The 14,732-nt window shown below is 43.8% G+C and overlaps 1 protein-coding gene across 3 annotated transcripts in view; it reads right to left on the bottom strand.

Annotated features, from left to right (window-relative positions):
* LOC139366124 (myotilin) overlaps positions 1-14,732 on the bottom strand; it is a 28,313-nt gene that overhangs the window by 10,243 nt on the left and 3,338 nt on the right. The window contains exons 1-8 of one of the 3 annotated variants that reach the window (XM_071103248.1): positions 7,953-8,171; positions 7,712-7,771; positions 7,378-7,519; positions 5,685-5,750; positions 4,901-5,042; positions 4,653-4,676; positions 4,382-4,501; positions 4,080-4,248 (exon numbers count right to left, since the gene is read on the bottom strand). In XM_071103248.1, the coding sequence (XP_070959349.1) occupies positions 4,080-4,248; positions 4,382-4,501; positions 4,653-4,676; positions 4,901-5,042; positions 5,685-5,750; positions 7,378-7,519; positions 7,712-7,719 (671 nt within the window). In that variant the 5' untranslated portion in view covers positions 7,720-7,771; positions 7,953-8,171. Of the gene's footprint in view, positions 1-4,079; positions 4,249-4,381; positions 4,502-4,652; positions 4,677-4,900; positions 5,043-5,554; positions 5,751-7,377; positions 7,520-7,711; positions 7,772-7,952; positions 8,172-14,732 lie in introns of those variants that run through there. The other 2 variants (XM_071103249.1, XM_071103250.1) reach the window with 2 other exon arrangements.

Raw genomic sequence — 14,732 nt, 5'->3', positions numbered from 1 at the left:
ACTGAATAAGCCCGCCCTCCCCTTTGGGAACATTGGAATGGTATGGACTGTGATCCAACAGAAAGGGGACACTGGGAAATAGAGAGATGCTATTGAGTGCTCTGGTCCTTTCAGAGCTTTGTGTGAGTGCCTGGAAAGAATCCAGTATTCCCTCTTGTCGAAAAAGGGATCTCTCCCACTGACATTCAAATTATTTCCATTCTGAAGGGAATCATTCTATTGATTCCATGGTAGGACAAATAAAGTATATTTGGGGATTTATACATTTTAGTGAACCAACTACACCACTAACACACTATCACCATGTAGCCTTTGCTAGAAATTAGGAGGAAGCATAAGGACCTTATCTTTCATATCAGAAATAAACCATTTTCAAAAAATGTCATGGTAGATTGATACGCCTTTATAGGGTTAGTCTTCACACACAGCCATATCTCCAAGTTACAGTGCGTGTTTACTGAAGACAGACGGAAGACAGAGGTACCACCTGTGCTAATTAGCATACTCTGAACACTAAAGGAAGGCTGCCAGAAACATGTCACTGAAAAATACTGGTCGGCTGCAACTGTGATAAAGCAGGTTAAAATGGTGTACAGTAAGTGTGTATTTTGCATTTGTGAAATTATTTTGATGTGATATGAAAATAAAGGGCTTTATGTTTCTAGAATCGTATAACAATTGAGAATCGATATACAGTTGAAGTCGGAAGGTTACATACACCTTGGCCAAAAACATTTTTTCACAATTCCTGACATTTAATCCTAGTACAAATTCCCCGCTTTTGGTCAGTTAGGATTACCACTTTATTGTAAGAATGTGAAATGTCAGAATAATAGTAGAGAGAATGATTTATTTCAGATATGATTTCTTTCATCACATTCCCAGTGGGTCAGAAGTTCACATACACTAAATTAGTATTTGGTAGCAATGCCTTCAAATTGTTTAACATGTGTTGAAAGTTTTGGGTAGCCTTCCACAAGCTTCCCACAATAAGTTGGTTGAATTTTGGCCCATTCCTCCTGACAGAGCTGGTGTAACCGAGTCAGGTTTGTAGGCCTCCTCGCTCACACACGCTTTTTCAGTTCTGCCCACAAATGTTCTATAGGATTGAGGTCAGGGCTTTGTGATGGCCACTCCAATACCTTGGCTTTGTTGTTCTTAAGCTATTTTGCCACAACTTTGGAAGTATGCTTGGGGTCATTGTCCATTTGGAAGACCCATTTGCGACCAAGCTTTAACTTCCTGACTGATGTCTTGAGATTTTGCTTCAATATATCCACAATTTTCCTACCTCATGACGCCATCTTTTTTTGTGAAGAGCACCAGTCCCTCCTACAGTAAAGCACCCCCACAACATGATGCTGCAACCCCCGTGCTTCAAGGTTGGGATGGTGTTCTTTGGCTTGCAAGCCTCCCCCTTTTTCCTCCAAACATAACGATGGTCATTATGGCCAAACAGTTCTATTTTCGTTTCATCAGACATTTCTCCAAAAATTACGAAAAGTTTCTCCAAAAAGTCTCCTCCAGCATCTTCACAAGGTCTGTTGTTGTTCTGGGATTGATTTGCAGTTTTCGCAGCTAAACGTTCATCTCTCCTTTCTGAGTGGTATGACGGCTGCATGGCCCCATGGTGTTTATACTTGCGTACTATTGTTTGTACAGATGAACGTGGTACCTTCAGGCATTTGGAAATTTCTCCCAAGGATGAACCAGACTTGTGGAGGTCTACAATTGTTTTTCTGAGATCTTGGCCTTGAAATCCATGCACAGGTACACCTCCAATAGGCTAATTGACATCATTTGAGTCAATCAGAAACTTCTAAAGCCATGACATAATTTTCTGGAATTTTCCAAGCTGTTTCAAGACACAGTACAACTTACAACTTATTGTATGTAAACTTACAACTTATTGTATGTAAACTTCTGACCCACTGGAATTGTGACACAGTGAATAATTGAACAAATCTGTCTGTAAACAATTGTTGTAAAAATTTGCTGTGTCATGCACAAAGTAGATATCCTAACCGACTTGCCAAAATGATAGTTTGTTAACAAGACATTTGTGGAGTGGGTGAAAAACAAGTTTTAATGACTCCAACCTAAGTGTATGTAAACTTCCGACTTCAACTGTATGTTCAGATAGAGTATTTGGCTGCCAGAACCAGTCTACCTCTGAAAATAACATACGTTTGTGTGTGTCTATATAGTGTATTCGAAAACAAACTAGTGGAATTTGCTATTTCAGCCACACCCGTACTGACAGGTGTATAAAACCGAGCACACAGCCGTGCAATCGCCATAGACAAACATGGGCAGTTTAATGGCCTTACTGAATAGTTAAGTGACTTTCAACGTGGCACAGTCATAGGACACCACCTTTCCAACAAGTCAGTTCATAAAAGTTTTGCCCTGATAAATCTGCCCGGGTCAACTCGAAGTGCTGTTATTGTGAGGTGAAAACATCAATGTGCAACAGTGGCTCAGCTGCAAAGTGGTATGCCACACAAGCACACAGAACGGGACAGTAGCCCACTAAATTCCAGTGCAGGCAAATCTTAAGCTACAGCATACATTGACATTCTAGATGATTCTGTGCTTCCAACTTTGAGGCAACAGTTTGGGGAAGAACTTTTCCTGTTTCAGCATGATAATGCCCCCATGCACAAAGCGAGGTCCATACAGAAATGGTTTGTCGAGATTGGTGTGGAAGAACTTCACTAGTCTGCACAGATCCCTGACCTCAACCCCATCGAATACCTTTGGTATATTACCTATATTGCCCAACCTCACTAATGCTTGTGGCTAAATGGAAGCAAGTCCCTGTAGCAATGTTCCTACGTCTAGTGCAAAGCCTTCCTAGAAGAGTGGAGTAGTGTATGAGGTCTTTTTAAGGAGTAACGGTAACATTAGGCTCCTTAATGAAGAGTATATGTTGGGCTAGCTCTGGTATGCACACTTAAATTATAGACAATGATTGGGGTCTCTACAGAGCTCTATTACACTTTAGCCTTCTACAGAGTTCTCACTTTGACACTTCACAGCCCTTCAAAGACACAATTTAACCAACTCACTGATAAGTCATGCAGAAATGTGAATACTGTAACATCCAATTAAAAAAGGTAATTTGCATTTACCCATTTAGAAAATTAACAGTGCATATTACAAGGTTCTACACATACACACATTTAAATAGTAAAACAAATCAATTAGACAAACTTTTATAATCAGTTGCACCTGTGACAAATGTATCACCAATTGAGTGATAGAACATTTTAAAAAATCCAACAATAATGCATTAAGCTTACCTGGATAAAAGGTACTAGATTAAAGATCTCAATATTTCAACTTCAATATAGGCTGAACTACAGAGAGTTGAATGTTTCTGATATGAGTCGGAGAGCAAAAGGTCTGTATAGATTGTGTACACCCACGTCAAGTATGCAGAATAACGTGCACGCGACTCTCAGCTGATTTCAGAGCGCGGCTGTGCTGCTACCCCTATTTTACGACACCATAACCTGACCTGCCAATATTTTCATTTTACATGTCACTGTCGCCTAATTCGGTGTGCCTCTCTAGCCTACACACACGCACTTATAAGAGTGCTATTTAATAACATGGTATAAAATGTGTTCCTTGCATTTGTTTCCAATCAAAATTAAAGACAAACAGGCTAAATAAGCCCCTCCCTGTTATTACAATCAGATGATAATTAAACACATCTACAAACCAAACAATCAGCAGCGCTGTAATACCTATCTCATTTCAGTACTCTCTTACCATAATTCATGAACGGACACAGAATTAGATCAAAAAACCTTTCAAACTATAGCAGCCTACCTGCAACTTCAAAACAAGGAATAGTCCCCTCTTGTGGCAGTTGAATCGAATTGACAGTAGGGAAATATTTTTCTGACCTTCGCATCCCTGCGATTTCATAGATCACCTACGTGATGATTTCTCCAAAGTTTACTTTAACATATGCATAGGTATTTTGATACATAAAAACTGTCCCACGGCAGCATACTGGCCCCTCATCTTTCCATTTTAGAGTTTTTGCCTAAAATAGTTTAACTCACTGTTCTTCCAAGGGGGGGTCAATCTCACAGACTGGGCTCTCGGGCCACTCTGGAGGGGGAATCGCTGCTACGTCTTGTAGTAAAGAGGGGACTTCCTCATGTTCCAGCCTGGTAGACTCTAAGGGCTGCTCATCCATGGGTTGCTCATTCTCCATCTGCTCTTCCAGGTCTGGACACGGAGACATCACATTGTCAGAATGTTTTTCAGGATTGTATGTAGATTAGAGCGATGAAGAAAGCTGAGTTAAAGCACAAAAGTAGTCTTTTGCGTCTGACCAGTTCTGAAACTAGTCTCTGCTCACCAATGTACACCTCCAGTGTGGCGATGCATGATACTGTTCCGAACTGATTCCCAGCTATACATTTGAACACCCCAGAATCCTCTGGGAAGGCCTCGGTGATGACAAGGGTACACAGCTCCTCTATGGAGGAAGGAGAGGAGGGGAAACATGAGAACGGCACACCAATACCAGCACCAATGTATCATGTTAATGTTATAATAATGGAAGACACTGGTAAATGTGCCCTTCTACAATAGCCAACAGTGGGCCTTTGGTATATTTTCCCACTCACCTGGCACTGATGCAGAAGTAGCCTCTGAAAAAGAAGGAGAACGTTTAGAGATCATTTCTATTCAGTGCCTCCCCAATGGGCACAGACATCAATTCAATGTCTATTCCATGTTGGTTCAATGTAATTTCACTGAAATGATGTGGAAACAACGTTGATTCAACCAGTGTGTACACATTGGGTCAAAAGCAATTTTTGGTCTGTGTGTATTTCCCAACACCGATGGAGCCACCATGCACTCTGCCACTCACTCTTTCGGAGGATGCGGAAGTCAGCAGAGTCCACTATCTGCTCTTCCTCGCGATACCACAGAACCTGCAGTGGTGGCGTTCCACGAATACGGCACTCTAGAACCACCAACTGACCCTTGACCGTGCTGACGTCGTGGAGACACTGGACACAAAGAGAACTGGATCAAAGTGACTGGGTGGCTGCAGAGACTCACATACCACCACCACCAAGCCCCTCCTCCCTCCTCTCTTAACCTCGCTCCTCACCTCGCCCTCTGCACATACAGCCCTCTACACATACAGCCCTCTACACATACAGCATGTGCCCAGATGTTTAGGGCACAATCATTAACAAACTGACAAGAACACTTTTGAAATATATATATATATATATATATATATATATATATATATATATATATATATATTTCAAAAGTGTTCTTGTCAGTATATATATATATATATTTTTGTTTTTTGTTTATTGTTTTATTTATTTATTTATTTTTTAATTTTTACCTCTGACAGCAATTAAGGCAATGGCCTTTCTCATCATCTGACTGGAAAGCTATGTCATATGCCTATATAATCATGAGGAACTAGAGCAGGAGTCAATCCATGTGTTGAATGACAATGATCATAACTCTGTTCACAGTTCTGATGTAGGTAGGAACAAACCTTCATAAAATGTGTGTAGGGCCAAGTCCAGCTCAACCTTTGACTCAACCTTTATTTCCAAACCAGACAAATCCATGCTTCAGTTCCATATTCAGACACCAGATGGGGGTAAAGATGTATCCTGTATTACCTTGACAAAAGTAGGAGTGACTCCACCACTCCCTGAATGCTGTTGGGAATATGATGGACTCTGTGTCTAGAAAGAAGATATGACAACAACTAGTGTATTTGAAAACACAAATAAATAAATAAAAACTGCTATGCATTGTCTGTGGGTACATAACATATTGACAAGGAGCAGTTGAAGGCGTATATTTTATACAGGGCCTTCAGAAATGATTCACATCCCTTGACTTTTTACACATTTTGTTATGTAACAAAGTGGGATTGAACTTGATTGTCATTTTTTGTCAATTACCACACATAATACTCTGTAATGTCAAAGTTGAAGAAAAATGCTAAGATTTTTGAATGAAAAATAAAACACTAATATATCTTCATTAGATAGGTAGTCAACCCCCTGAGTCAATACAAGTTAGAATCAACTTTGGGAGAGATTATAGCTGTGAGTCTTTCTGGGTAGATCTCTAAAAGCTTTGCATACCTGGATTATACAATATTTCCCCATTATTCTTTTAAATGGTTGTTGATCATTGCTAGACAGCCATTTCCAAGTATTGCCATTGAGTTTTACATTTTTGCTCTATTATGTTTATTTTTATCCTAAAAACTCCCTTGTTGATGACAAGCATACCCATAACATGATGCAACCACCATCATACTTGAACAAATGAAGAGTGGTACTCAGTGATGTGTAGTGTTGGATTTGCCTTTAACAATGTATTCAGGACAAAAAGTTAATTTCTTTGCCACATTTTTTTAATGTATTACTTTAGTGCCCTATTGCAAACAGGATTCATGTTTTGGAGTATTTTAATTCTGTACAGGCTTCCATCTTTTCACTCTGTCATTTAGGTTAGTATTGTGGAGTACCTACGATGTTGTTGATCCATCCTCAGTTTTCTCCTATTACAGACATTAAACCCTCTAACTGTTTTAATCACAATTGGCCTCATGGTGAAATCCCTGAGGGATTTCCTTCCTCTCCGGCAACCGAGTTAGGATGGACACCTGCATCTTTGTAGTGACTCGGCTTATTGATACACCATCCAAAGCTTAATTGACAACTTCAAAGGGATATTCAAATTCCCTTCTCGACTGAGGGACCTTACAGATAATTGGATGTGTGTAGTGGAACAGAGATGGGTCAGTCATTCAAAAATTGTGTTAACAAAAGAACATTCATGTTTTTTTCTTTGTATTATCTTTTACCAGATCTAATGTTTTACATTTTCCTACATTAATTTAACATTACACAAACTTCAAAGTGTTTCCTTTCAAATGGTATCAAGAATATGCATATCCTTGCTTCAGGTCCTGAGCTACACGCAGTTAGATTTGGGTATGTCATTTTAGGCAAAAATTGAAAAAAGGGGCTGATCCTTAATTAATGTGTAAAAAAATTATTTAAAAAAAATTCCACTTTGACCTTATGGGTTATTGTGTGGAGATCCGTGACACAAAATCTCAATTTAATACATTTTAAATTCAGGGTCTAACACATCAAAATGTGGAAAAAGTCAAGGGGTGTGAATACTTTCACTAATGACATAAAATATATATTTGTTATGAATATGTATATATTGTTTGTTGTGAGTGAAGGTGTGGTGGGCAAATCATCAGCATAGCTAAAATATGGTGCTTGTGTGTGTGTATGTCTGTGTGTGTGTGTGTGTGTTTGTGCATGTGTGTCAGGTAGGTACCCTCTGGGGGCTGATGCAGAGGGGCTGCACCAGGCTGGAGTGTCTCTGCTGCTGGACCAAGGTGGAGGAAGAGGAAGAGGAAGAGATTGCTCTGGAAGAGCTGGAGATGGTAAGGGACATGCTACTGGTCTTCTTCTGGATGCTTCTCTCACACACACACACACACACACACACACACACACACACACACACACACACACACACACACACACACACACACACACACACACACACACACACACACACACACACACACACATTTCTCAATATTTTAGGTTCAATTATGTACTGGTTTTCATTGAAAACTTTTAGTCATTTTGTCCTTCCAACTTACTGTGCCATGTTTCAGGCTTTTCCAAAGGGGATTGTCACTGTGTCCAATAGGTGCTGATTTCTATACAAAGGGGAGGGAGAGCATGAGCTGCAGATGTTTATATGTGTTATACACCCACATAATTATTTAATTCTATACACCATAGGTCCTAAAGCTAACACGATTCAACCCTACATCAGACCAACTGTATGCTTCTGTACCAGATGTGATCTTACAAATGAAACATCTAAGGATACTGCACCTTGCGATTGTGATGTGACACGCCACGTTTAATTGTATGTGTGTGTGTCCTTCTGTCTGTCCGTCCATCTGTCTGTCTGTCTCTGTGTGTGTGTTGCCTCAAAAGCTCACGACTGAGTGATCATCACGGTGGGCAAAGGTTACATGACAATCTATCCATCTGAAGTTCATGTTGCTTATCCCAGAAAGGCACTGTTCATCTCCTTTAATCTCCCAGAATCACCCTGCTGATGGATACTGGCATGAGCCTCTGACTATTTATACAGAAAGGGGATCTCATTGGCACACAGCGGGAGCTCAGCTTGTAAATCATGTGCTGTAGACTGAACCAGCTCATTCCAGGAAACCCAGAAATCCCTAGAAATATGGTACTTCAGGTTATTCCTGTGTGGTATGGATACAATCCACACACACACACACACACACACACACACACACACACACACACACACTATTCAACAGCATTAATGGAAGGTTCAACAACCCATCAAAGTAGCAACATGACACTTCTAAATGCTTTGCATGAAAACAACAACACATGTCACTGCTTTAGAGACACACTTCTAAGAGAAAGAGGACAAGCATAACACAAGAAACACAAAATACACTTCTCTTTTTCTTTTTCGTCTTCCACGCCAAGCGCTAAGACAATGAGACATTTACTGATTGCCACAGAGAAAATGATTAACTCTCCTGTTGTGTTCGTTTCATGTTAGTTAATTCTGTGTTCTTCGGTCCAAAATTACCTCCTCATTATAGCTGATTATAAATCCATAATAATAATATGTATTGTAACATAATGTTGTGTTAGATCTTTTGATCAACTTAAGTTCTTGTGAACATTACAGGTTTTGAACTTCTATTTCCTATTTATGGCCTGTAGGCCTCATTGACCTGAGCTCATACAACTCGTTTTTAAGTTAAAAAAGCATAATGTATGAATTATGTTGACTATAACAAATACAAAGATATGATCAAGAGACTCACATACAGTATATCGTTTGGTCATTGCGCTGCCACAGAATGAATTGTGAGAAAGGCCTCAAAAAAGCTTTATATACCAGAGGTGCGAGAAAAGTTCTAGATATTATTGAAACAATGTTGCGATTGTTTGTGTGAATGCCAACAGGTGTGGTTCCCATGGGGGAAAGATTCTATTGGGGAAAGGGGGATTGCTATGGAAGCCATGAAGGGGAGTGAGGTTTGTGTGCTTGTGTGTGTGTGTGTGTGTGTGTGTGTGTGTGTGTGTGTGTGTGTGTGTGTGTGTGTGTGTGTGTGTGTGTGTGTGTGTGTGTGTGTGTGTGTGTGTGTGTGTGTGTGTGTGTATGTGTGTGTGCTCAAACATACATGTATGTGGGGGTCTGGGAGAGGAAGTGTGTCCATCTGATGAATGGGCATGTGTCTGAACTCAATTTTATACACTAATTATAGTCTCACCAATTCATTTCTAATGACCGGTCATTTTTGACCGGGAACACCACAGGTGTACTAAAGTTATATAAAACACCCCAAATTTTATGAAAATCATCTAAATGTATTTTGTTTATTCAGATGCCATGTGTGGACAAAGTCATTGAACCTTATGACCAATCAGATGAAATGAACTACATTTTTCAGAGAGAGAACTTGTAAATTCGGTCCAATTCGACCGGAACACAGCAGGAGGGTTAAATTGACAACACAAAGCAGATACATTTAGGCTAACAAGAAAAGTGCTCCACCATGTCATGGTATTGTGAGGAAAAACGGAAACAAGTACATGGAACCTTCTGAGGTAATCCCAACATTCCAGAGAGATGTGTGAGGATCGACGCTGGAGACAGGAAGCAGGTGCAGGGAGAAGATTTAATAAATAACGGACATGAAACATGACAGGAATAGCATCTGGACAGGGGACAAAATAACGACATCAATGCTGACACCGGGAACAAACGGGGGAGCGGACAGTTATAGATGTGGGGCAATCAACAAAGGGAAGGAGTCCAGGTGAGTACACTGAGCACTGCTGTGCGTAATGATGGTGTCAGGTGTGCGTAATGAAGGGCAGCCCGGAGCCCTCGAGTGCCAGAGAGGGAGAGCGGGAGCAGGCGTGACAAGATGGGGTTGTTTGTGTGATTTAAGTGACATATGACCCTTAAAACAGAGGCTCCATTTAACGATACTGGACCTCTTGATACGATCAAGTGAGGAGGGAACCCCACCTTGTCACCAGGGAGATCTGCTTCCGACCACCCAGTCTGGTTAGATGATTCATCTCCTCAACGTGTCAGATTACGTGAAATCTAACTGTAGTGGGAAAATTTGAGAAGATGATACTCACAACTAGCGACTTGCAGGCGCTGAGGCCCAGCATGAAGTCTCAATACATTATTTAGATGGTTGGCCATATATTTGCATCTCACAGGAGAGAGCCACACCATATCTGTGGCAACCTCGGTCACTAGAGTGATGAAACTTGAATCAGCTTAATGACCGTTACTGTAAATTATATTGCCATGTTTGGATTGTTTTAGGAGTTCACAAAAAGCTAAACATTTTGATATGTTCTTTTGTACTGTAAATGCTGTGGATTTATTGTTACAGAGAAACTGTGTTACAGAGATCTGGGTTATTCAGTTTGTCTGACTACAGATGGTTCAAAGAGGAGCGACACAGTTTAAATTCATTGGATTAGATTACAATCTGGGTGTGTTTTCCTACTTATTGTTTTAACTAGCAAAGTGCAAAGAAAGTTGAATTCAGGTTGGGCATGAGTTTAAGCTCGAATTTGATTAAAAGGACAGTGAATTTGTTCATACTTCTGAGAACTTGTTAGCAAGCTCCTGTGTGTGTCACACACGTTTAGTCCTATTTGGTTGATAGTCACTCTGTCTTATTCTGTAATGTATAATGTATTTCATGCACACTGTATTTGTTTGAGTGTTATAAAACACAACTACATAACAAAAATTCAACTACATAACAAGGGGGCTTGTTTGAGACATGCAAATGACACTGTGCATTGCTTCCACCCAGCAGGCCAGCATGATATTCTCAGTGTACCCTGCAGGAGATCCAGTGACTGGGCCTCTACCACCTTTCAGCCCCCACCCTGAGCCTGGAGGACTGGCTAGCTAGCTACTAGCTAGAGTAGAGCTTCTGGACGAGAGGAAACCCGAGCTAAGCCACAATCTAATTTTGTTTTTCGGCCTTCTGTGCGTTGGATTTAGAAACACATGGCGTAAGATAAATCTTCCCCCACCGGCCTGGTCTGGAATGTCCACTGGAGCCAAAGTGCGGTCCCAAATCGACAGTGGGTTTAATTCACATATTCACCCTGGTCATCCCCTCGCTTGCTCAGCTCGCATTGTCCTCTTAAACAACACATCCATTCCAAACACATCCCATATCCTCATCATAGGAAACAACAACCCCACTTTTTATAAAAGGAGGGAATATATATATGGTAGCTCATTCCCGCATACCCTGTATGGGGGGGAGTAAATGCAAATGAGGGAACATGAAAATACAGGCCTCTAATTCACACCTTCCTCTACACATTACCAGAGAGGCACGACATCTGACATCTGACAGCTTTGGAGTGTTTAGAGGCATAAACAAGGCCAGTCTCAATACCCATGCATGCCCTCTGAAACTACAGGCACAAGCAATGAGCGTCTCTTTGCTAAGGTCTTATTTCAGCTTTATACAGTATAATTAACATTAAGCCACTTTCAAATCATGTGTAGAAAATTGGGTAACACTTTACTTGACACCCAGCGTCATAACACGTTATGACACGGTCATAACCATGCCATAATATGTTAGAACAGCTGACACAACTTGTCATAACGTGTCATAATGTGGTCATAACACTGTCATGAGCCATATATTTACACCTGTTGTGACATATATTGTGAAAAACCTAAACAGCCTATCTGGTTATCACCCACGACAAACTCAAAGAATATTGGTTCCCAATCAGAGACAACGATAAACACCTGCCTCTGATTGAGAACCACTTCAGACAGCCATGTAGAACACCCCACTAGCTGGTCCCTTCTCCTCGCGTCCCTGGATAGTCCACCCTCGCCGCCGACCATGGCCTAGTAGTCCTCACCCAGAACCCCACTGGACTGAGGAGCAGATCGGGACTGAGGGGCAGCTCGGGACTGAGGCAGATCGGGACTGAGGGGAAGCTCAGGAGTGAGAGGAAGCTCAGGAGTGAGAGGAAGCTCAGGCAGGTTGATGAATCTACCTGGCTGGCTGGTGGTTTCGGCAGATCCTGGCTGACTGGCAGATCTGGAAGAGTCTGGCCGACTGGCAGATCTGGAAGAGTCTGGCCGACTGGCAGATCTGGAAGAGTCTGGCCGACTGGCAGATCTGGAAGAGTCTGGTCGACTGGCAGATCTGGAAGAGTCTGGTCGACTGGCAGATCTGGAAGAGTCTGGTCGACTGGCAGATCTGGAAGAGTCTGGTCGACTGGCAGATCTGGAAGAGTCTGGTCGACTGGCAGATCTGGAAGAGTCTGGTCGACTGGCAGCTCTGGAAGAGTCTGGTCGACTGGCAGCTCTGGAAGAGTCTGGTCGACTGGCAGCTCTGGAAGAGTCTGGTCGACTGGCAGCTCTGGAAGAGTCTGGTCGACTGGCAGCTCTGGCTGCTCCATGCTGACTGGCTGCTCCATGATGACTGGTAGCTCTGGCTGCTCCATGCTGACTGGCTGCTCCATGCTGACTGGCAGCTCTGGCTGCTCCATGCTGACTGGCTGCTCCATGCTGACTGGCAGCTCTGGCTGCTCCATGCTGACTGGCTGCTCTGGCTGCTCCATGCTGACTGGCTGCTCTGGCTGCTCCATGCTGACTGGCTGCTCCATGCTGACTGGCTGCTCCATGCTGACTGGCGGCCCTGGCTGCTCCATGCTGACTGGCGGCCCTGGCTGCTCCATGCTGACTGGCGGCCCTGGCTGCTCCATGCTGACTGGCGGCCCTGGCTGCTCCATGCTAACTGGCAGCTCTGGCGGCTCCTTGCAGACTGGCAGCTCTGGCGGCTCCTTGCAGACTGGCAGCTTTGGCGGCATCCTGCAGACAGGCAGCTCTGGCGGCTCCTTGCAGACTGGCAGCTCCATGCAGACTGGCAGCTCTATGCAGACTGGCAGCTCTATGCAGACTGGCAGCTCCATGCAGACTGGCAGCTCCTTGCAGACTGGCAGCTCCTTGCAGACTGGCAGCTCCTTGCTAACTGGCAGCTCTATGCTAACTGGCAGCTCTATGCTAACTGGCAGTTCTGAACAGGCGGGAGACTCCGGCAGCGCTGTAGAGGCGGAAAGCTCTGACAACGCTAAACAGGCGGGAGACTCCGACAGCGCTGGAGAGGAGGAGGGCTCCGACAGCGCTGGACAGGCGAGGCGCACTGTAGGCCTGATGCGTGGTGCTGGCACTGGTGGTACTGGGCCGAGGACACGCACAGGAAGCCTGGTGCGGGGAGCTGCTACCGGAGGGCTGGGGTGTGGAGGTGGTACTGGAAAAACCGGACCGTGCAGGCGCACTGGAGCTCTTGAGCACCGAGCCTGCCCAACCTTACCTGGTTGAATGCTCACGGTCGCCCTGCCAGTGCGGCGAGGTGGAATAGCCCGCACTGGGCTATGCAGGCGAACCGGAGACACCGAGCGCAAGGCTGGTGCCATGTAAGCCGGCCCAAGGAGACGCACTGGGGACCAGCTGCGTAGAGCCGGCTTCATGGCATTAGGCTCGACGCTCAATCTAGCCCGGCCGACACGCGGAGCTGGAATATACCGCACCGGGCTATGCACCCGCACTGGAGACACCGTGCGCACCACTGCATAACACGGTGCCTGTCCGGTCTCTCTAGCCCCCCGGTAAGCACAGGGAGTCTGCTCAGGTCTCCTACCTGGCATAGCCATACTCCCTGTTAGCCCCCCCCCAAGAAATTTTTGGGGCTGCCTCTCAGGCTTCCATCCGCGTCGCCGTGCTGCCCTCTCATACCAGCGCCTCTCTGCTTTCACCGCCTCCATTCTACGGTAACCCTCCTCGCACTGCTCCAGCGAATCCCAGGCGGGCTCCGGCACTCTCCCTGGGTCGGCCGCCCACCTGTCGATCTCCTCCCAAGTAGTATACTCCATACTGTACTCCTCCTTGGGCTGTTCCTGTTGTTTCTTCTCCCGCTGCACCTTAGTGCGGTTACACTCCCCTGGTTTAGCCCAGGGTCCTCTCCCGTCGAGGATTTCCTCCCATGTCCAGAAATCCTTATTGCGCTTCTCCTCGCGCTGCTCCTGCCTGTTGACACGCTGCTTGGTCCGTTGGTGGTGGGTGATTCTGTAACGGTTTTCTTGTTGAGAAGGAGAGTCGGACCAAAATGCAGCGTGTGGTTTACGATCCATGTTTATTAATAATACGAAACACGAATCTCCAATACAATACTACAAAAACAAAACGTAACGAAAAACCTAAACAGCCTATCTGGTGAAAAAACACATAGACAGGAACAATCACCCACGACAAACTCAAAGAATATGGCTGCCTAAATATGGTTCCCAATCAGAGACAACGATAAACACCTGCCTCTGATTGAGAACCACTTCAGACAGCCATAGACTTAGCTAGAACACCCCACTAGCTACAATCCCCATAAATACACACCACATACAAAAACCCATGCCACACCCTGGCCTGACCAAATAAATAAAGATAAACACAAAATACTTTGACCAGGGTGTGACACACCTACACAAGAGTGTAAAAACCTATATTTAAAATGTGCTTTTTCCCTGCCAAGAAGTTTCCTT

Source organism: Oncorhynchus clarkii, chromosome 14 (assembly GCF_045791955.1).
Source record: "Oncorhynchus clarkii lewisi isolate Uvic-CL-2024 chromosome 14, UVic_Ocla_1.0, whole genome shotgun sequence".
NCBI classification, from domain to species: Eukaryota; Metazoa; Chordata; class Actinopteri; order Salmoniformes; family Salmonidae; genus Oncorhynchus; species Oncorhynchus clarkii.
The sequence above is the reverse complement of the archived record's forward strand: the minus strand, read 5'-3'. Positions and strand labels throughout refer to the sequence as shown.